Source organism: Capsicum annuum, chromosome 4 (assembly GCF_002878395.1).
Source record: "Capsicum annuum cultivar UCD-10X-F1 chromosome 4, UCD10Xv1.1, whole genome shotgun sequence".
NCBI lineage: Eukaryota > Viridiplantae > Streptophyta > Magnoliopsida > Solanales > Solanaceae > Capsicum > Capsicum annuum.
The window spans coordinates 3,110,077-3,134,433 of record NC_061114.1 but is presented as its reverse complement, the minus strand read 5'-3'; the positions used below and the strand labels follow the sequence as shown (position 1 = coordinate 3,134,433).

Here is a 24,357-nt window from a genome sequence, read left to right as displayed (position 1 = left end):
GTCAACACATGAAGAAAAAATGAATACAAGTGAGATGAACTATTCAGATACCAAAAGTGATCGGAAACCTTAGAAAATTAAAGTTGAGAGGTAACAATCTCATAGGCTCTATTCCTACGTCGCTCTCAAATGCCTCAAGGTTGGAGGCTTTAGATATATCGTATAACTCACTTGAAGGAAATATCCCAGCAGGAATTGGCAATCTTCACAACATGAACTGGTTGGCCATACAATATAATCAACTTATAGGTTCTATACCATTCACAATTTTCAATATTTCTAGGATCGAATTCATTGCATTTACAGGCAATAGCTTTATCGGGATATCTTCCCAATGGTTTATGCAATGGTCTCCCAATACTCAAAGGGCTTTATCTGTCTTATAACAAGCTTCATGATCAGATGCCTACAAGCTTGACAAATTGTTCACAACTTCAAATTTTGTCTTTATCGGATAATGAGTTTGATGGACCAATACATAGTGAAATTGAAAGATCGAGTAACTTGCAGATATTGGCTCTCGGAACTATCCATTTCACAGCTACATTCTATCTTATGAATGCTAGCACTATTGTATCTTATTACTTCAGAATTTTATTTTATTACACATTAATTGCAGGGATAATTCCGCAAGAAATTGAAAATTTTGTGAATTTGGCAGAGTTAGCAATGGAGAGAAACCAGATTAGCGGCTCTTTCCCCATCTCCACATTATCTCATCGCTGCAACGTTTGTCACTGTGGGATAACAATCTTAGTGGATTCTTAACATGGGAGATTGGCAATTTAACCAACATGCAGCGTCTACATCTTAGTGGAAATAAGCTTATAGGTACATATATATTCTAATGATGTCTCATGTTAATTTTTATGGATCCATTAGAACTATTAAAATTCTATGAACTTATGCATGTAATGAGTAATAAAATGTAACAATTATAAATAAATAATCAAGCGTAGGACAAGAAACACCATAGAAGGAGTGTTTTTTAATGTTTAAAATTAATCTGTTTTAAGAAATAATCAGTAAATTTGAACTCCTCTTGGTAGTTACCTAACTTCTAATAAAGTATCAGTTTATATATCTGAGTCCATATAAAAAAATACAATTCCGTACAATCAGAAATTCATAAAAAATTAAATTAAGAACTCTAATGGAGAAAAAAATAGTATATAATATGTACATCCTTCTTAAGACTTTGATCAATAACAATAGGAAAAACAAGTATATAGTTATTTCATAATTTTCTGAGTTCTTGTCCACACCTTCTCCCATAACCAATTAAAATTCAAATTCAAAGTCTCAAGTGTGGATATATTAGAAAATGAAGCAGGGATGGAACCAGTGAAACTATTATTCCTAAAAACCCAAAACAAGAAGGAACCTCCCCTCTGAAGTTGTTGGAATTTAAATCAAGAAACTTAAGCCGATGCAAGTGTGCCATTTCTTGAGGCAAATTTCCATGGAATTTGTTGCTTCCCAAGTCAAGAGAAACAAGAAATGTGAGGTTCCCTAGTTCACGGGGTATTATGCTTGTAAGAGCCATGTTGGAAAGATTCAAGAATCTCACTCTCTTGTGACGAGAGCCACAAGTGACTCCAACCCAATGGCAAACAGACGTAGCTGGAGACCAACTTTCATCCAACAAGTGAAAGGGGTCTGAAACGATTTGAGATTTCAGGGAAAGAAGAGCTAATTGATCAGTGGAGATTTTAAGTTGGGTCATGGCTGAACTACTTATAACATAGTACTGAAGCAACAAGAGAAAAGAGGTGAAGGCAACAAGTTTCTATAAAATCTATAAAGAGAAATGGGTAATGATATAGTTTTGAGACTTTAAATAGCAAAGCGGTCTTTTCCTCTTTCTGATTTTAAAATCTATAAAAATCTTTTTTATGAGAATTTTCCATTCAGTCATATTTTAAGGAAAAAAGGAATAGCATTCCTTTAATTCATTAATTAAGTAATCTAAAGAAACAATAAAGTAACTTTAATTTGTTTAAGTGGCAGACTCAAAAAGGAGTCGTCCACTAAGTTTTATAACCAAATGTTAGATGCTAATTGGAGGAGCAAGAATGAATTGAATAGATTTTCCTTTTTATTATCTTTGTTTAACTCCAATAGATACTGAGTTAACAACTTAAACAGTTTGACTATAATATCATTCATAATGAATAGGGATTGAGTTTTGGCAAAGCAAAATTTAACTAGTGTTAGCTATGGGTCCATTGCGATTTATATCTTCCTCATGTATCACAATTTCTACCAGAGATTTGTCTTCCAAATTAGGGCCATGTACCAACTGCAAACAAGAGTATTTCAAGTTGTAATGGTTTTGTTGTTCCACATTTAATCGTCTTCTCCTACGAGATGACTCATAGAACAGACAGTTCTCATGTTCCAACCACTCCTATTGTTTGTAACTAAATAAGTCTTGCTTCAGAGATTTTGGGACCATTTCAGCTTAAGTCTTTATTGTTAAATATAACACACATTATTTACTTCATTATGTCTTCAACAGTTGAAGAAAAAGATGCGATAACTGATGCAAATATATTTGATATTACTCCAGCTTTCCATGTCTGCAATGGGAATGAAGAATGTCTGCAATCTCTAAAACAAACACATGAACAAAGGAGCGGGAAAACAACTGCAACACAGGACGATTGAATATCCTTCCCTGGAAATTATGTTGAGAACACTCTTAGCAAAATTTCTAATTTCACTACTTGCTTAGAAGGTATAACTTTGAAATTTTGCTACCAACTTAGCAAAAGTTTTCTGTATTGAATACAACAAACTTTATTTACGTCTTCAATAAGTGAAAATGCAAGGAAGCAAAGAAGGGAGAAAAGGGCAACTAACAATTGTTGTTTTTTTTTTTTTTTTGAAAAGATGGGGCAACAAAATTGGGTTAAAATGGTTCTCAATAGATTGAAATGACTTTCAATAATTCATTAAGCATTGGGGGCTTTGAATTCGCAACTCCTCATTTCAATTTATCCTCCCTCGTCGCCGCCTTCCCACTTTTTTGCTTCTTCGGCGCAATTTCACTAGTGATAAGGATGAGAGAAAACATAGGAGAGAAGAGCTACTTAAATAGGAAAGTGGTACTTAGTACTACTTAGAGACATCATAAAAAATAATACATACAAGGTAAGATTCATTAAGTTCCCATCCACGCATCATCATATACTAGTCAAAGGGTGTTTTGATAAATAATTGGTAATAGTTTAGGTAAGAAACACAAACGACTGATAGTTAATGTGTGAAACTGGCAATATAATACTTTAGGTGTGATTTTTACCATTATCACTTCTCACTTATTAGAAGACAAATATATAAAATGAGATATTTGCTAGCTGTTTATCTACGCTTATTGTCCGGTTAAACAAACTTATAAATAATTTTTAACTTATAAATAATTTTTAACTTACATACGTGTTTAGTAGAGAAAATTGAGTGTAGGGCGACAAATAAGTGTTGAAATTAAAATTGATAACAAGTTTAACCAAATTAAGTCAAAAAAATTTTAATTAGTAATTAAGGTAAATTGGGGTTAAAATGCATTTTTAAAAACTTTTTAAACTTCTTAAAAATACAAAATAGGAACAATAAAAAAATATGGGTCATTTGTCAATTTTTCAGAATTGGGTTCAATTCTTTCTCTCTCTAAAACAGAGAGAAAACATTTCTGTTGCCATCTCCGTTCTCTCTAAAACAGACACATCTCAACGTTCTCTCTCGATTCTCACAAACACCTCCGTCACTATCTTCGTCTTCTTGTGTTGTCATCACCATCTCCTTTGCTATCTTCGAACTTAGATCTCCAAGGTAACATTATTTTCTTTACTCTTAATATGGTGGGTTTCATTCATTTATAAGAATGTGTTGATTTTGCAAAAATAGGTTTAGAATTTTGAGATTTGTGATGTCTTCTTTTGGGTTTTTTCTTTTTGAAATGGTTAATCAAGACTACTATATTGAAAAATTTATAAAGATCCCTCTTTTGAGTTTGTTTAAAATCTTTAATTTTCCACTCCAATTAACTTGAAAATAACCTAAATTCTTAGATTTGTTGAATAACTTATTCAATTGATAGAAAGATGGAATCTTTAGCTGTAACATTGTTATAAAAGTGTAATGTTTGCCTAAGTTTTGAGTCCAAGAATTAATTCAATTGACAAAAAAGCTTATTTTTTAACTGTAATTTTGCTAGTTGAAATGTAATAACGTCTAAATTTTGAGTTGGAAATTGAAGAACTTGTTTAACTAGCTGAAGGATTGAATTTTTAAGTCTAGTCTAAAGATGGATTTCCCAATTAACAAAATCTATTAGTATCATCCTTATCATTTACTGCAGATTTACTGTAATTATTCATGTTCACTATTTTTTTGTTGTTGTTGGTTACAATAGTCAATGATTTTTATTTTATTTCATATGGTGTAGATTCAGTGGCTCCAAGGAAAAGAAGAGCAACAATTGTTGTTGTACTAAAAATACAAGAAGGCGAATTAGTAAACAGAGACAAATAGAAGAAGAAAATGAAGAAAGCACAAGATTGGAGCTGTCTATAAGAGAAGATGGAAGTAAAAGGTTGGAGAAGTCCATAGAAGAAGAAGGAAGAACAAGGTTGGAGAAGTCTACGGAAGAAAAAAGGCGAAGAAACAGGTGGAATAGATGCTTCTTCCATCAAAGCAGATGCCTCAAATGATAAATCCAAAAGTAATGAAAATGCAGAAGGTGAAAATAGAGGATTCGAGGATGAACAGAGAATGAAACATCAGCACGATAAACCTATCTTGGAGGAGGAGACATCTCATACTGTCGAGTACTCTCCGTCCAGTCTTTCACCCGATACCTAACTTGTCAAGTTTATTAGGTATTTGGATTACAACTTTAAGACACTGATTGAAAGGCATCCAAGTTTGATGGGCTCTGTTAATGTTAAGTCTGGGCTGGGTAAGTCTTTTTCTGAGTTTAGAAAGATTTAGAAGATAAAAAATTTACGAAGTTCTTTAAATCTTCGATTTTTGGGAAGTACTTAAACCTACCTAACAATATCAATATAAGATTTCAAATGAATTTAGTTTACCAACTTCTTCAACGTAAATTTATAAGTCATAGAAAAGAGGAAGTTTGGATAAACTATTGTGGCATACCGGTTTGTTTTGGAATAAGAGAGTTGGCGATCATCACTGGCTTGAATTGTCATTTACCAGTTGTGTATGATGAAGAAAATATGTCAACTACGACTTTGAGAAGGAGACAACAAATTATTGATTTGGTGGGAAAGACTTGCAAAGAGAAGGAGTTGATTGACCACATCAAATCTGTGGATGTTCATAAAAGTGTAAAGAAGTCATTGTTCTTGCTCTATTTTGTGCACAATTTTCTTTGTGCAAAAGATTTGAACACGAAACTTCCGTCTGAATTGGTTTTGCTCTCAGCTGATAGAGATGCATTTTCTGCCTATACATGGGAGCGTGTAAGTTATGATCTTACAATTGAGTACCTAGTGAAGGCGGTCAAACCAAATGTGAAGACCTCCAATCTTTATAGTTTTCCATGGGCTTTCATGGTAAATTTTATTTTATTCTATATTTTTTAATTATTTTTGGGTCCATTCATTATTCTGAGTTATCTCTCTTAATATCTTTATTCTTGTGTTGGGCATTTGAGGATATTCCTCCATTCGAAAAACAATTCAAGGGTTTTTCAGAAGAAATATCTTCACCGAGAATTCTTAGATAGCTTTCGGCTACTAATAACAAAACTGTGAGATTAATGAGTTGTTTGAGGCCCCCAAAGACTCGGTAAGCATCAGCCTATATTTTTATTTTTGTGTTGCTTTCATTCTTTTCTTTGTTTGTTTTTTTTCAATATACGCCTTGATTTAGCCTAGTGTTGTTACTGCCACCTTTAGATATATGCTATTTTCGACAAAGATGTCGGCTTTATGAAATGTTGTTTCAGTGACACTTCTTTATTTTCCTTTTACTTTTGGGTAGGCATTTGTATAGAGAAATCAGTGTTTATATCATTCCTTTTTAACGTCGTCTGACTGTTAGGTAACAACTTTGTTGTCTGGTCTAGTATATTGGCTGCATCTATATAAGTCAGCTTTCATGCTAGTAGAAACTTACAAAATGTTTGACCGTTTGTGCATTTAGCTCCCTGTATAGTGTGCTTGCCTTAAGAGAAGCAGTTGCTACATTCTTTATATCTGCAGCCCTTGTTCTTTGTGAATCATTAACTGCTTGCTTTGTCTTAAACTTTGTGAACTTGACAAAAGCTGGGATAACTGACCAATGAAATTTTGGATCCATCAAACTGAAGTCTTAAGAGAACCTAAGCGATACATATTGCCACCTAGAAAGGCCAATACTGACTGCATCACCTTTAATCATAAGGGACACACACGAAGCCACATACTGACCTAAAGAAGAGCTGGTAAATGCAACATTTAGCTTCTAATGTCAAGGAGATATGAAAGCATTTTAAGAATATCAACCTGTTAAACTATTTACCGGGAAAAAAAACTTAGTCATATGCAAATAATTATGTTAATTACCTGATATTTTAAGAATATCAACCTGTTATTCTTTGTCTAGAAATTATTACCTGGGGGATCTTATGGGGGATCTTAAAACATAGTCATATGCAAATAATTGTGTAAACTGATAGCCAGTAACTAATACAAGAGAACATCTTACTATTCTACTCAAAGTTTAAGAAAATTTGAAGGAATACTTATTTATATATATCGAAACTAAAATTCGTATAGAGGACCGACAATAATATGTGTAATGAACAATAATATAAGACCAACTTTATGGTACTACTATTATAATCAATCAGATGTGAACATGCCAACTATATACCCATCCTGTCATGACTCGGACTAGGGCCTGGCTGTGACAGACATCCCGAAAGATGAAGGCCCAAAATGTCCTTCTCTATTTGGTAATCATTCACAACACTCATATAAATAAAGAAGATGTGGAAACATAGTCAGCTACGGAAACATGGTCAAATTCTAATATCAACATAAGTATGAAAAACTGTAGAGCAACTACAGCAAAATAACATCTGACTTAGTCTGTGAAATCTCTACTACATAAAAATCTGATAACTGTCTGAAAACTGGGAAAAGGCCCCCAGTAGACCAAAACAATAATAAGAGTCATAATCTGAAAGACGGGCCTTCAGGAATAGAGAAGGCTCACCAACTACTGACGAATCTACTGCCTTTCTGGACCCCTAGACTGAGCCTCAGAACCTGGAGGGAGGGGAAGTCAATACAAATGTACTAGTACGTAAAGCATTCCAAAATAAAGATTTTATATAAATAAAATAGTTGGAGAGCAATTTGTCAGATACTATACATGAAATAGTTCTAAAACACATGGATACTTTTTGAAAATCACAAATCATTCTTATCATACAAAGTTTGATCTTTCTATAACTTCTGAGTTAGGTGGCACTCCCCTACAATTCTGATATTCCATGGGCTGTATGGAATTCGCCATTGACTCGACGGGGAAGCCCCCTACCCGAGTGTGCCACAAGGGTTAGAGTTTCTGATTCTGATACGCCATACGGCTCTAGGCCAGCGTAATATATAAACCCGAATCAGCAAATCACGGTTTTGGGCAATGAGTTATCTGAACTCATGCCTTCTTCGAGAAACCACCTAAACTCTCTTTATGCCCAATTTTATCCTATTCTGAATCATGCATGTTTTTGGTTTCAACATCTAAAAAGTTTAATTTCAAACTTGCATTCTCTTCTGTTCTAAATTATCATGGCATCATCTGAATTGGTGTCGTCACACAAGGACTTGCAAGTTCTATTTCTGAGCCATATGCATTAAGCATGATCTTTCAATTAAAACATAGTTCAGACCACCAAAACATGCAATTAGTATAAGAGATTTCATGTTTCGAAACACAATTCAAACTATGCAAAAACTCCTCAACAATATGGTGGTCATGTGCCTTTAGAAAAACCATCCACTCTTTCATTATATGAATATTTTCAACATTCATCAACATAAACAACCCTCTCTCTTTTGAAATCGAAATCATAATTCGAATTCAACATCATTCAAGACATTTCATAACATGCTTTTCAAGATGCAATTTAGAACAATTCCTATCATTTGAAAGATGGGAAAATCATAACCAGAGGGGTTAATTATAGTTCATGCTCTCAATTGAATATTCATCCTTAAAACACATTCATACATATATATATATATATATATCATTTTTCAAACAATTTGGGGGAAGGTTTAAAGACCAAAATAATGTCATTAAAACTTCTAAAATATAATTATATTCATAATCCAAAACTCCTTTCTTAAAAGCATGATTTCTATGCCCATGATATTTTTAGAAAAACCCCACATACCTAGAAATAGGAAAACAATGGGTGTTTCTTGAAACCTATGATCTGGGGATTTCGAATCTTCAATCGATTTTGAAAACCCACGGTTGAGTCTTGAGTTTCTTGAAGTTCTTGTTTGAAACTCTAGAGAGGATTCTTGATGATTTTGATGAAAATAGGGTTAAGTTTCTCAAACATACCCTAAATTCTTTGTTTGGACGGTTTTAAAGCCTAGGAAAAAGTCAAAATTACCCTTAATGACTCCTAAACAGAACTTGAAATTTAAACATAAAAACCTGATTTCGGGTGCACCGCAATACGCCACAATCGCGGTGGTCTACTGGAATTCGACAAGTGGGAAATTGGGTGCCTCCACGATGTTCCACCATCGTGGAGCCCCACTGGAATTTAACGATTGTCAATTTGACCCTCTCCGCGACACACTAAACACCAAAATGACGATGTTTATGACTGGAACTTTAAATTATTCATAACTTCTTCACCGAGGTTCCGTTTTGGATGAATCTTATATCGTTGGAAAGCTAATTTAGTCATCTACATAATGAAAGGTTGGAATCTAGGAAGTTCCACATAAAAAATAATTTAAATCATTCTAGAAGTTAATGCTTAGACTTTTCATGAACGGAATTTAGCTAAGAAGATATCAGGGTGTTACAATATCCCCCCTGGGATCATTCATCACCGAATGATTATGCGGAACACAGAAAAGCACGATTCCAAGCATACTAAAGCATAGAAAGATTTAGGTGAGGGTTGTACTTTCAAATCTGCCATCTACTGGGTCAAAAAAGTTTGGGTATCTTGCTCTCATATCGTCTTCTGATTTCCAAGTGGCTTCTTCAACCTTCTAATTTCTCCACAACACCTTAATTGAAACTGTTTCTTTACTTCTCAACTTCCGAACCTGACTATCTAGGATTACAATAGGTTCCTCTTAATATGATAAGGAGGATGTCACCTTGATCTCTTCTACAGGCAACTCAATGCATTTCTTCAACATGGATATGTGAAATACCAGATGGACAGAACCCAAACTGGCTGGCAATTCTAACTCATACGCAACACCACCTATTCTCCTCAAAATCTAATATGGTCCTATATAGCGAGGACTCAATTTACCTTTGTTCCCTAATCGCATGACTCCCTTCATAGGAGAAACTTTTAGAAATACCCAATCACCAACCTCGAACTCTAAATCTCTTCTCCTAACATCGGCATAAGATTTCTGACAACTTTGAGCTGTCTTAAGTTGTTCCTTAATGACTTTCACATCTTCCATCGCTTGATGAACAAGATCAGGCATAAACAACTGTGTCTCACCCACTTCATACCACCCTATTGGTGACCTACATCTTCTCCCATAAAATGTCTCAAATGGCACCATCTTAATATTGGAATGGAAACTGTTATTATACGCGAACTCTATCAATGTCAAGTGCTCTACCGAACTACCTTTAAAATACCGAACTACCTTTAAAATCAATCACACAGTCCCTCAACATGTTCTTAAGGGTCTGAATGGTGTTCTCAGCCTGCCCATCGGTCTGAGGGTGAAAAGCAGTACTTAGGTTCACTTGGGTACCTAAACCTCTCTGAAAAGATCTCCAAAACTGAGAAGAAAACTGTGTACCTAGGTTGGATATGATGGAAACAGGTGCACCATGCAAACGAACTATTTCTGCAATGAACAGCTTGGCATAATCCTCACCTGAATAGTTAGTCCTGACAGGCAAAAAGTGAGCTAACTTGGTCAGTCTATCTACAATTACCCAAATAGAATAGTACTGGTTTCGGGACCTCGGAAGTCCTGTAATAAAGTCCATATTAATCATCTCCCACTTCTACAAGGGCAAGATATCTCTTGGGAAGAACCGACTGGCCTCAAATTTTCTACTTTAACTTGTTGGCAATTCAAACACTTGGAAACAAAGTTAGTCATATCACGCTTCATATTATTCCACCAGTATATAGATTTCATATCATGGTACATCTTAGTAGATCCTGGGTGAACAACATATCTCGAAGTGTGAGATTCGTCAAGGATTTTATTCCACAAACCATCCACATCTGGTACATATAATCTACCCTAGTATCTCAAAATACCATCACCATCGATCTCAAATGACATCACCATTTACTGACCCACATTGCATCAAGATGGGATCTTTAACCTGTTTCTCTTTAACTTCCGCACAAAGGGAAGACGTAGCTATCTTATGAACAACCATTACCCCATCTTCGGAATCCAAGAGTCGCACTCCTAGATTTGCAAGTCGATGAATATCTTTCACCATCTCTCTCTTCCCTTCCTTAACATGAGAAAGATGGCTCATAGACAATCTTCTGAGTGCATCGGCTACAACATTTTCCTTACCCGGATGATAGTGAAGGCTCATGTGATAGTCTTTCAAAATCTCTATCCAACGCCTTTTCTTGAGGTTTAGTTCTTTCTGCGAGAAAATATACTGCAAACTCTTATGGTCAGTGAAAATATCAATATTCACCCTATAAAGATAATTTCTTCAAATTCTAAGCGCAAACACCACAGCTACTAATTCCAAATTATAAGTAGGGTAGTTCCACTCATGCACCTTTAACTGCCTAGATGAATAAGCCACTACCTTACCATGCTGCATAAGTACACACCTAAGTCCCACAAAGGATGCATCACCATACACAATAAACCCCTTTGTACCTTTCGGAAGAGTCAAAATAGGAGTCGTAGTCAACTTGTCTTTCAACTTCTCAAAACTATTTTCACAAGAGTCGGACCATAAAAACTTCACCTTTTTCTAAGTCAACTTAGTAAGTGGTACAAAAATGGAGGATAAACTCTCTACGGACCTTCTGTAATACACTGCCAAGCCCAAGAAACTCCGAATGTCAGTTGGAGGCATGGGTTTGGGCCATTTCCTTACTGCCTCAATATTTTAGGGATCAACCTTAATCCCTTTACTAGAAACAATGTGCCCCAAGAAAGCAATAGTATTCAGCAAGAATTCACACTTGGAGAATTTCACATACAACACATGATCTTTGAGGGTCTGAAGAACAGCGCGGAGGTGATTGGCATGGTCCTCCTCACTTTTAGAGTAAACCAATATGTCATCAATAAAAACTATGAGACACAGGTCTAGGAACTGACAGAAAACCCTATTCATTCGGCCCATAAAAGCTGCAGGAGCATTAGTCAACCCAAAGGACATGACCAGGAATTCATAATGACCATATCTGGTTTGGAAGGCTATTTTAGGAATGTCTGACTCCCTAACTTTCAACTGATGATATCCCAAACGGACTATTTTAGAAAAATACGCAGCACCCTGAAGCTGATCATAAAGGTCATCGATTCTAGGAAGAGGATATTTATTTTTCACTGTGACCTTATTCAATTAGCAGTAATCTATGCACATATGCAGGGAACCATCTTTCTTTCGCATGAAGAGTACTGGTGTACCCCAGGGCGAAACACTTGGTCTAATAAAACCTTTATCTAGGAGATCTTCTAGCTATTCTTTTAACTCTTTTAGCTCTACAGGAGCCATTCTATATGGCAAAATAGAAATAGGATGGGTATCTGGTAATAAATCAATGCCATATTTATCTCCCTATTAGGTGGAATTCCTAGGAGGTCATCTATAAAAATTTTTGTGAACTCATTTATTACAGGGACATACTGAAGGGGAAGACTTTCGGTGTTAGAATCTTTAATCCGAATAAGATGATACAAGCAACCCTTGGAGATAAGTTTTCAGGCTCTGAGATAAGATATAAAGTGTCCTCTAGGTGCTAAAGAGTGCCCCTCCCACTCTATTGCTGGCTCACTCAGAAAAAAAAGGTAACCTTTCGATCCTACAATCTTATGTGGCATAACACCGATGGAGCCAGTCCATCCCTAGGATCGCATCAAAAGCAACCATTCCAAGTTCTATGAGGTCTGCCACCGTATCCCTACTAAGAATAGACACAACACAATTTTTATACACCCTCTTTGCCACAATAGAATCACCCACCGGGGTGAAAATAGAGAAAGGTTTGGCAATCACTTCGGGCTCAAACCCAAAACTAACCACCACATACGGGGTCATATAGGATAAGGTAGACTCGGGATCAAGTAACACGTAAACATAACGGGAAAAGATTTGTAACGTACCGGTGACAACATCTGGTGAGGCTTCTGCCTCCTGTCGATTGGTCAATGCATATAACCAATTTTGATCGCTCCCAGCAGCTGTAGTAGCACCCTTTTGGGGCGGTGGTGGTGTGGAAAAGTTTGCCTAAGACTTAGCTCTACCAACATACCTCCTAGCAGAGGGACAATCTCTCTGGAAGTGACCCGTCTGATAGCAAGAATAACTCACAAATGCACCTAGCTGACACTTCCCAAGTGATGCCTACCACAAGTCTCACACCGTGTAAAAGTATGATGTTGTTGCACCACACTACCCTACGACTGAGTATCCTGAGCTCTGGGTCTATGACTATCCTGAAAACTCTGGGGGCATCTATCAACTGGGGATCTGGGCGATGAGGCGCTAGCTGCAAACTGCACCTTTCCCAAAAACTTTTTCTTTTGCCATTTGTTACCCCAATTACCACCCTGCTACTGACTGGGGTTCTTATCCACTATCTGGATCTGTTCGCCTGCCTGTACTTCTCTCTAGACTCGTCTATCTTTTTCTTCTTCTCCTCAACCTACTACATGTGGCTTGTAAGCCTAGCAAAGTCCAATTCCCTATATAGCATTGCCCCTTGACATTCAAGCACCAGATCATCTGAAAGGTCGGAAGCAAACTTCCTCATTCGGGCCCTCATACTACTCGTCATCTCAGAGCATAATGGGCCAGTAGATCAAACTTTAAAGTATACTCCTGAACACTCATCTTACCCTGCTTAAAGTTCATGAACTCCTCTGTTTTAGCTTCTCTCATCTCTAAAGGAAATAATCGGTCAAGAAAAGCTTCCACAAATTCATCCCACAATATGGGCTCAGAACTGTCACCCTTCGCCTCTTTCCACTCATTATACCATTGGTTCGCTAATCCTTTAGCTGATAAGCCGCTAGCTCAACACCTTCCACCTAATCCACATGCATCCCTTTAAAAATCTTCTCTATTTCGTCTATGAACTCTTGCGGATTCTCTTCTACTTTAATGCCAGTAAACTTAGGTGGGTTCATTCTTATGAACTGACCCACCCTAGCAGCTTCAGATGTAATAGGTTCAGACCCAATATCTTTTAATCGTTGGGCCTGATTAGCCAACAACTGCGTTAGTATATGAATATATTGTCTGAATTTTGCATTCGAAATATCCCCCTGAGTAGTCAGGGGACGGTTAACATTGGTCCGTGGAACCCTAGGTGTACTGGTTGGGACACCACGAGTAGGGATAGGTTCTTGAGTGTGAGCTCTTGTACGTGCCCTCATCCCATGAGTGGTACGAACTTTGTCCTCTTGAGCATTAACGTTGGTGCGACGGGGAGGCATAGCTGGTTTTCTGAAATGCAAGAGATCATTGATTAGGGGACAGATTAGACTCTGAAGCAAGAACTAAATCACAAAGAAGAGAAATATTCCTAAACGCCTAGTAGCCTCCTTCTTATAAGTATAGCACGCAACACACTCATAAACAAAACTCTACCCGACGTGATTTTGCAGACACCCTGGGACCATGAACCGTGATTTGATACCAAGTTTGTCACGACCCAAACTAGAGCCTGGCCATAATGGACATCCCGAACCATGAAAGCCTGGAACGCCCTTCTCTATCTGGTAATCATGCTCAACACTCATATAAATAAAGAAGATACGAAAACATAGTTAGCTATGGAAACATGGTCAAATTCTAATATCAACATAAGTATGGAAAATTATAGTGCAACTACAGCTAAATAACATCTGACTCAGTCTGTGAAATCTCTACCACATGAAAATTTGATAACTTTCTGAAAACTGGGACAAGGCCCGCAGTAGACCAAAACAATAACAAGAGTCATAATCTTAAAGACGGGCCTTCAGGAATAGAGAAGGCTCACCAAGTAAACACTACAAACTCTGTCTCACAAATCTACGGTCTTTCTGGACACCTAGACTGAGCCTCAGAACCTGGAGGGAGGAGGGGGGTCAATACAGATGTACCGGCATGTAAAGTATTCCAAAATAAAGCTTTTATATAAATAAAATAGTTGGAGAGCAATTTGTCAGATACTATACATGAAATAGTTCTAAAACACATGGACACTTTCTAAAAATCACAAATAATTCTTATCAATACAAAGTTTGATCTTTCTATAACTTCTAAGTTAGATGGCACTCCCCTATAATTCTGTTATTCCACGGGATATATGGAATTCACCATTGACTCGAGGGGGAAGCCCCCTACCCAAGTGTGCCGCAAGGGTTAGAGTTTCTGATTCTGATACGTCACACGGCTCTAGGTCAGCGTAATACATAAACCCGGATCTGCAAATCACGATTTTGGGAAATGAGTTATCTGAACTCATGTCTTCTTCGGGGAACCACCTAAACTCTCTTTATGCCCAATTTTATCCTATTCTGAATCATGCATGTTTCTGGTTTCAACATCTGAAAAGTCTAATTTCAAACATGTATCTAATTTCAAACATGCATTCTTTTCTGTTTTGAATTATCATGGCATCATCTGAATTGGTGTCGTCACACCAAGACTTGCAAGTTCTATTTCTGAGACATATGCATTAAGCATGATCTTTCAATTAAAACATAGTTCATACCACCAAAACATGCAATTATATGTTCCGAAACATTAGTCAAACTATACAAAAACTCCTCAACAATATGGTGGTCATGTGCCTTTAGCAAAATCATGCACTCTTTCATCAACCCTCTCTATTTTGAAATCGAAATCATAATTCCAATTCAACATCATTCAATACATTTCATAACATGCTTGTCAAGATGCAATTTAGAACCATTCCTGTCATGTGAAAGATGGGAAAAATCATAACCAGAGAGGGGTTCATTATAGTTCATGCTCTCAATTGAATATTCATCCTTAAACACATTCATACATATATATATATATAATTTTCCAAACAATGTGGGGGAAGGTCTAAAGACCAAAACAATGTCATTAAAACTTCTGAAATATGATTATATTCATTCTTCGAAACCTCTTTCTTAAAAGCATGATTTCTATGCCCATGAGATTTTTAGGAAAACCCAACATACCTCGAAATAGGAAAACAATGGGTGTTTCTTGAAGCCTAAGATTTGGGGATTTCAAATCTTCAATCTTTTTTGAAAACCCACAGTTGAATCTTGAGTTTCTTGAAGTTCTATTTGAAACTCTAGAGAGGATTCTTGATGATTTTGATGAAAATAGGGTTAAGTTGCTCAAACATATCCTAAATCCTTTGTTTGGACGGTTTTAAAGCCTAGGGAAAAGTCAAAATTACCCTTAATGACTCCTAAATAGTACTGGAAATTTGAACTTTAAAACCCGATTTCGGGTGCCACCGCGACGCGCCACAATCACGGTGGTCTACTAGAATTCGACGAGTGGGAAATTGGGTGCCTCCGCGACGCGCCACCATCCTGGAGCCCCACTGGAATTTGACGATTGTCAATTTGACCCTCTCCGTGATACTCTAGACACCAAAATGATGATGTTTACGACTGGAACTTAAAATTATTCATAACTTCTTCACCGAGGGTCCGTTTTGAACGAATCTTATATCGTTGGAAAGCTAATTCAGACATCTACATAATGAAAGGTTGTAATCTAGGAAATTCCACATGAAAAATAATTTAGATCATTCTAGAAGATAATGCTTAGACTTTCCATGGACAGAATTTAGCTAAGAAGACGTCAGGGTGTTACACATCTACGTTCTAAAATATTCTTGTGGGATTATATGCTTTGTGTTATCATATCTTAATATTATTATTTTTTATGTGTAGATTGTACATCCATGGATAAGTCCTACACCAAGTGAGATGGAGATGGATTTCCTCACTACGTTTGGGCCTTTTGCAATTAACTAAAGATGACAAGATTGAAAAGCTTGAGAGGGATTTGAATGGAGTTGCGGCAATCAAAAGAGATTGTATAGTTGTTGAGGAGGATTTGGACCCTTCAAGGGCGGTTGTTGTTGTCACACCCCCTTTTTTAACTCCCAAAAAAACAATTAGATTTTAAGTTTGAAAGGGCTTTTATTATTAAGTGACAAAATGAAGATTTGTTTCGAAAAGGATTCGCTATATTCAAAACTCAGAGTCGCCACTTGGCATGAATCGGGTGTGCCAAGTCACCCGTGGATATCCTTTTTCAAAATGGTTTTGACTCTGTAACACTGATCCGTGAACAGAGATTCCGGCTAAATTATTATGTTGACCGAGGGAAAGGTGTTAGGCACCCCTTAATCCTGTGGTTCAACCACAGTCGCTTGGTGGAGCGTATCGGCTAATCTGACACTACGAATGTATAAACCACACAAAAGAACATAAAATAATCAAGCTAGCAAACAAAATAGAAAGAATCAAAAATAGTGTCCAGTCCGAGTTACACAGTCCCAAAAATAGGAAAAAAATACGGAAATGTAAATCCTATTCTAAACTAATCCTAGACTAAGCTCCAATGCCTCACCCGATGCCTCGGGCCTTCATCGCAAACGTCCTCCGAGTACAAGATACCTCGGGGCATTCCCCGGTGAATAAGTACGTCAATCTTTGGGGCATTCCCCGGCCAAATGAATACATTTCAATCCAAAAACATAAACCAACATATTTCAACAAAACACTTTCAGCATTCAATAATCGCAAGTCATAAACTTTGCCTAACCCACTTATATTTTCCTATCAATTGTCAACCTAAACATGATACTACCGTGTTTCAACAACATCCATGCTTATTCCGAACTAAACGACATTACACCAAAATTGATTTATTCACCCATTTTTTATTATTTTTAAATTCCCCCCCCCCCATCTAGTTCCCAAACGAATTCAAATCCCTCAATTATTCCATTCAAATGAATCAACTAACCAATATCAACCACGGTAATCAAAATCGCTTGAACGCAATATTTAAACATTTCACCACATCAAGACATCAACCATATTAACATAATAAATAGAGTAAAGTTGAGATTGGACCTCGATTTCGAAATGAAATTATCCTTCTGAACAGAGTCACAAACGTAATCTCAAAATCGAAGCCTCAACTCGAGCAACTCAAACTCAATTTCCTCTTCCTATATGCTTTAACCCAATATCATCATCAAACCTTGGACACCATCCCCGAACACGAACAACCAAATGACCAACTCGAAGCTCCCGATTCCCCTTATTGGCTAACAAAATGATTTATTTTCCAACGATGATTCAGTGGGGTTTGGTCGTTGGAGAGCTCGCTGGTTGTTGTTGGATCTTCGTTGCTCTGGCGGTGGACGAACCAGATGGTTTCAAGCGTGTCTCGCCAGAGTTTTCCCCCTCTGCTTTCTCCTTCACCCTTCTCGATCTCAGTGTGTGTTATGGTTTTCGGTGAGTCATGGGTTTTTTGGTGAGATGAGCGATGACCGGATCTTTTGGAAGTATCACATCTAATTCAAAAGCTATGGAGGATATGTATCTTGTGTAGGGATTAAAGCATAACCTGCTGAGCATCTCATAATTGTGTTACAAAGGTAATAAAGTAATTTTTACTGTTGCAGGGGTTAAAGTCAAAAGGATTGACACCAAAGAAATTATGCTTACTGCAAAGAGGTACAGAAACGTATACAAAGTAGACTTAATGGCAATACCAGGTCCTGAGTTAACTTGTCTAAGTGCAATAGAAACTGATCCCCTCCTTTGGCACAGAAGACTTGGACATGCAAGTCTAAACCGACTGAACATACTTTCATCCAAAGACATGGTATTGGGATTACCTAAAACCAAGTTCAAGGAAAAAAAAGTTATGTAGTGCATGTGTAAGGGGGAAGCATGTAAGATCTTCATTTAAGTCAAAGAACCATGTTAGTACTACTAAGAGTCTTGAATTGGTCCATATGAACTTTTTTGGACCAATGAGACAACAAAGTAGAGGTGAAAAAAGTTATGTTTTTGTAATTGTTGATGATTATTCTAGGTTCACCTGGACCTTGTTTCAAGAATCTAAAGAAGATTCCTTTGATGTCTTTGAAATTTTCATCAAGAAAATGGAAAAGAAATTGGGCACTTCATTAGTTTCCATAAGGTTTGACCATGGCACAGAATTTGAGAATGCAAAATTCTTAGATTTTTGTTCATCAAAAGGAATAGACCATAACTTCTCAGCTCCTAAAACACCACAACAAAATGGAGTGGTGGAAATGAAAAATAGAACCTTGGAAGATATGGCCAGAACAATGATGCTTGCAGAAAATATTGCCAAAAAACTATGGGCTGAGGCAATGAGTACTGCAACATATATTATAAACAGGTGCATGATCAGACCAATGTTACAAAAGACTCCCTATGAGTTACTAAAAGGTAGAAAGCCTACCATTTCTCACTTTAGAAATTTTGGATGCAAATGTTTCATACATAATAATGGTAAGAATAATCTTGGAAAATTTGATGCCAAAAGTGATGAGGGAATCTTCTTAGGTCATTCACTTCATAGTAAGGCCTATAGGGTTTTAAATAATAGATCTAACTGTGTTGAAGAAAGCATGCATGTGATTTTTGATGAATTATGTGATAAGAATAACCTGCAGAAATAACCTGCAGGAAGGAAGCTATATTGAGAAACAGGTTTCACAACATGTTCCATCGACTGAAACAGTCAAACCTAGAGGCATTTTCACAGGGGGAACTGAAGCTGAAGGCACAGTGATAAGGGGAACTGAGCCATCAACTGACTCATATCAGAACATTAGCAGTGATCCTAGTAGCTCACTTGGCTTGATGCCAAAAGGATACAAATATCAAGGCTCACACCCCATTGAGAATGTACTTACTGATCTGGACTGATTTCGAGATTAGTAGACCTTTTAGATTCATATTGACACATCCAAGCACCATATGAATCCTAGCTGTTACTTCGAGGTAATTTCAAAAGCTAAACCAGTCAACGTCATCTTTCTTAGTACTATTCTGAATTTCCACATTTGTATCAGCAATCAAAGCTTCTGTCTATTTTCCTTCATGAATCTGTTCTACGCATACATTTTTTTGTATGAAGAAACAATAGGTTGGATTTTTCTGGCATATCGGAACGAGTATGATCTTCAGTCTCTGTTGCAAAATTGTTAAGGAATGAGGAGTTTTGATGATAGACATATGAATGAAATGTGTTGAAGAAGCTGGTCCATTCAAGGTGAAATAGTCTAGCTAGCACAGGAGTTTGGATGGTGTGATTCTGTTTTTAAGACAATCATAGATAACATTGATTACATCAGAAGCTGAGTCAGATCAGACAAGAAGTCTTGAAGAAGTTAATTTGATCAAGGAGTTCATTAAGAAGAGGATTTGAAGTAAAAGAGTTCTATCAAATCTAGGAGAGGTGAGGCGGAAGCAAAAGGGAAAAGAGTTAACTGATAGAGTTCTACTGGAGAAAGAATTGAACATCAAAAAGGACACTATCACAGGTTGGTTTAAATACAACAAACGTGACTCTAAGACAGCACTCACGCACGCACAGAAAAGTAAATCAACAATCAATATATCAGTTCACATACTTGAAGAAGAACCTAGTCTCTTACTTAGCAGGTCATAAACTGCGTAGCTGTTAGGTTCTTGTATTGTAATGAGTCATTGATTCTAGTCTCCGTAATATATAACTGAGTTAGGAGTTGTTGTCTTCAAGTTTGGGAACTCGAATATTTGGGAACACTTATCTTGGGAAGATTAGTGTTTTTGTAGTGATAGGAGTTAGAAGTTTTAATTCCTAGGTTACAAGAATTCTTGTAATTTTGTTGATTGTTGAGGCTCAAGTATTTTAGTGAAGTTGGGTTAAATTCTATAGAGGTACAGGTCGTGGTTTTTTTCACCTTTCTTGAGCCGGATGTTTTCCATGTAAAAACACTGTGTTCAGTTTACTTCTGTGAACCACGTTTACTTACTTGTTCCACATGCAATTACTAGGACTCGTACCCTAACAAAAATGTGTCCTCAAAAGGTACTAACATTATTACTTATTATCAGGGCGCAAATGAGGAAACAAAATTAATGTTAGAGATGATTGGCTTTCCACAGGGAAGTATGTGCACATGCATTATTTTAAAGATAGAAAAACTAATTCGGGAAGAAATAACTGGACAGACTTAACGTAAATCCTCCTAGAAAAAGTTGAGAATTCTTTCATAGTTTGTGATAGTTATTTTCAAAGAGATACCTCATTTTCATCATTAGTTATCTCAGATTCAAATATCGTCTCTTCTTCTGACTCCTCCATCTGTTCACACTCAAACGCTACACTTTCTCCTTTGATTTTCTTGGCACTTCCTGATCTATCACAATTTCTGTGAGAGACTTGTCTTCCAAATTAAGGCCATATACAAACTGCAAACAAGCGTATTTCAAGCTGTAATGGTTTTGTTGTTCCATATTTAATCATCTTCTCCTACGAGATGACTCATATAACAGAACAGGTCTCATGTTCTAACCACTCTATTGTTTGTAACTAAATAAGTCTTGCTTCAGAGATTTTGCGACCATTTCAGCTTAAGGTTTTATTGTTAAATACAACACACATTATTTACTTCATTATGTCTTCAACAGGTGAACAAAAAGACGGGAAAGTCGATGCAAAGATAATAGATATTACTCCAGCTTTCCATGTTGTGGAAGTGATAAAAACATTCAGGAGATACTGCAGGATATGGTAGTTCGGACTTCGTGAGAAACAACAGTTCTATTGGAAAAAAATATCCGACCTCGTGCTTTTACAATTGGGCTTTTGATCTCTATATAACCATTGTATTATATCCAGAAAAGAAATGTTGGGTCTGGTGGTTGTTAAGTAGATCGATCAAAAGCTAATTTAACTAACTGCCCATTGTTAAATTTACAGGCTCGTTATGACCGTAAAAGGACTCGATTTCTAACAACCTTCAAGTCAGATGATGGGTGTGGAGAGTCAGCATAATGGAGAATGAAGAATGTCTGCAATCTCGAAAACAAACACATGAACAAAGGAGCGGAATAATGAGTACAACACAAGACAATTGAATATCCTTCCCTGGAAATTACGCTGAGAACACTCTTAGATAAACTTCTAGTTTCACTACTTGCTTAGAAGATATCATTTTGAAATTTCGCAACCAACTCAGCTAAAAGCTTTGTGTGTTAAAAATGCAAGGAACCAAAGAAGGGAGAAAAGGGCAACAAGCAATTGTCGTTTTTTTTAAATGATGGGGCAGCAAAATGGGGTTAAAATGGCTCTCAATGGATTGAAATGACTTTCAATAATTTATTAAGCATTGGGGGCTTTAAATTCGTAACTCCTCAGTTCACTTTCTCCTCTCTCGTTGCCACCTTCCCACTTTTTTGTTTCTTCGGCGCCATTTTCACTAGTGACAAGGATGAGAGAAAGCATAGGAGAGAAGAGCTCCTTAAATAGGAAAGTGGTAGGGGAAGCAAATAAAAGCACAATCAAGGGAGGGAGAATTTGACTTAACTGATGTAATTGTGGGGGCGACATGTGATGTGGCATTGTTATTTCCCTTTCTCGGTTAAATAGGTTCTTAGTACTACTTGGAGACATCATAAAAATAATACATACAAGGTAAGATTCAATAAGTTCCCATCCATGAATCATCAGATACAAGTCAAAGTGTGTTTTGATAAATAATTGGTAATAATTTAGGTAACAAACACAAATGGCTGAGAGTTAATGTATGAAACTCGCAATACAATAATACTTTAGGTGTGATTTTGACCATTATCACTTCTCACTTATTAGAAGACAATAATACCACTTGTTGGGTTCGAAATCAAGAGAGCGTCATGTGGAAGCTATTAGTTGCAAACTATTGAGACGAAAAGAAAAACAATATTAAAAAGCTATATTATTGATATGATTTGACCAAACGGCCTACATATAAGACATAAAATTCAAAACATAGAAGCTAATGAGAGAGAAAATCTCCCCCTAAACTTGACTCTTAAAAGACTACATTGTGGATGTTATTATGTTATTGTATGAGAAGGACTTCTATTTATAAATGCCCAAAACCCTTTCCTCCAAGAAAGAGGTTTGCCAAATATGGAAAAGTTTTATATTTACCTTTCAGGAAAAGTAAAAGTATTTATGGTTACTTTTATTTTCCTTACAAGAAAAAGTAAAACTTAAATTTAGTAAGAAAATCGGGACAAAAATCCTAACAAAAACGAGTACAACACTAGACACCTCAATATCCTTCCTTTGAAATTATTCTGAGAACACTAATACAGAAATTACTAGTTTCACAACTAGCTCAAGATCTCAACTTTCTTAGAAGATACCATGTTGAAATTCTGTGAACAACTCAGCTAAAAGCTTCGTCTATTGAATATAACAAACTTTATTTACTTCTTCAACAAGTGAAAATGCAAGGAAGCAAAGAACGGAGAAAAGGACAACTAACAATTGTTGGTTTTTTTCTGAAAAGATGGGACAAAAAAATGGAGTTAAAATGGCTCTCTATGGATTGAAATGACTTTCAATAATTTATCAAGCATTGGGGGTTTTAACTTCGCAAATCCTCGGTTCACTTTCTCCTCCTTTGTTACCACCTTCCCACTTTTTTGCTTCTTCGGCGCCATTTTCACTAGTGATAAAGGATGAGAGAAAACATAGGAGAGAAGAGCTGCTCAAATAGGAAAGTGGTAGGTGAAGCAAACAAAAGTACATGTAGTGTGGCATTGTTATTTCCCTTTCTCGATTAAATAGTTGCTTAATGCTAATTAGAGACAACATGAAACAAAAATACTCATGTTTGAATTGTTTGATGACAATTAGGCTACCTCAGATTCTTCCCCCCAGATATTAATAAGGTGGCCGGGAAGGATAGATCCCAACGTGTTATATACAGATAAGGATATTTCTTGTTTATCTAATCGTGATATAGTTCCAATAGACCTATTCTTTGACTCTCCTATAGTGTATTAGTATATTACTTCCATTTTCGTTCTAGGATAAATATTCTAACAACAAACAGCCTAGCTTAGGTAGTTGGTAGCTCTGCAATATGAAATGCATTGGAAAGGGTATCTAATTTCTCCTTTATGGAAAGGGTACTACATAGGATATATAGCATTTCTATGTTGTCTCTCATAGGTAAACAAAGAGGTAGTTGGAAGCTCTACATTGTGAACTGTAATGTTTTGTTAGGTACATTTGACACAGCGGAGGAGGCAGCGCAAGCGTATGATACGATCGCTATTGAGTTTCAAGGTGTGAAAGGCAAGACGAATTTTCTGAATCTGATGGACGGAATGAATCGGACTCTCAGTCCGGTCAGTACTGTTGAGTCATCGAATGTGGTGGCTGTGGCAGCAATTCAACCATCACCGCTGCCTTTGTCTGCACCACATTCGATGACTCAACAATATTGATCTGACTGTGACTTCGAATTATTTCATCCATCAAAATTAGGAAATTCATCTTGGCTATCACACAGTAGAAATCAATCATCGTTGTATCACACGCTTCCGCCGCCTCCTTCGCCGTGTCAAACGTACCTCACCAAACATTGGATCTTTTCCTCGGATCTCTTGTCTCTGCAGTGTATTTTTACGATGGCCTCTTCTGCACTCCTCCGTAATGCACATCCTCTGCAACTCCCAGAAAACATGGGGGGAAGAACTGCTTAAATAGGACAGTGGTAGGGGAAGCAAACAAAAGCATAGTCAAGGGAGGGGAGTTTGACTTGGCTGATGTAATTTTGGGGTCCACATGTGATGTGGTATTATTATTTTCTTTTTAATGTTTGTATGGATATTTTTCTAGATTTTATTT

At 36.7% G+C, this 24,357-nt stretch overlaps 1 protein-coding gene and 1 long non-coding RNA gene across 4 annotated transcripts in view; both read left to right on the top strand.

Moving 5' to 3' along the window:
• The window catches only part of LOC124897843 (receptor-like protein 35), a 3,694-nt gene extending 1,024 nt beyond the window's left edge, over positions 1 to 2,670 (top strand). Inside the window, exons 2-4 of the mRNA XM_047411439.1 lie at positions 307 to 499; positions 620 to 739; positions 2,522 to 2,670. Of these exons, the coding sequence (XP_047267395.1) occupies positions 307 to 499; positions 620 to 739; positions 2,522 to 2,670 (462 nt within the window). The remainder of the gene's footprint in view (positions 1 to 306; positions 500 to 619; positions 740 to 2,521) is intronic.
• Positions 2,671 to 3,624: 954 nt separating this feature from the next.
• LOC107868388 lies at positions 3,625 to 21,846 on the top strand. 3 transcript variants are annotated; one of them, XR_007054356.1, is made up of 4 exons: positions 3,625 to 3,834; positions 4,451 to 4,963; positions 5,224 to 5,817; positions 16,356 to 16,646. It is a non-coding gene; the product is annotated as an uncharacterized LOC107868388 (long non-coding RNA). The 3 variants fall into 3 exon arrangements; XR_007054354.1 differs by having other exon boundaries at positions 3,638 to 3,834; positions 4,451 to 5,582; positions 5,684 to 5,817; positions 16,356 to 16,713; XR_007054355.1 differs by lacking the exon at positions 16,356 to 16,646 and adding an exon at positions 21,138 to 21,846 and having other exon boundaries at positions 3,638 to 3,834; positions 4,451 to 5,817.
• Positions 21,847 to 24,357: the final 2,511 nt, after the last annotated feature.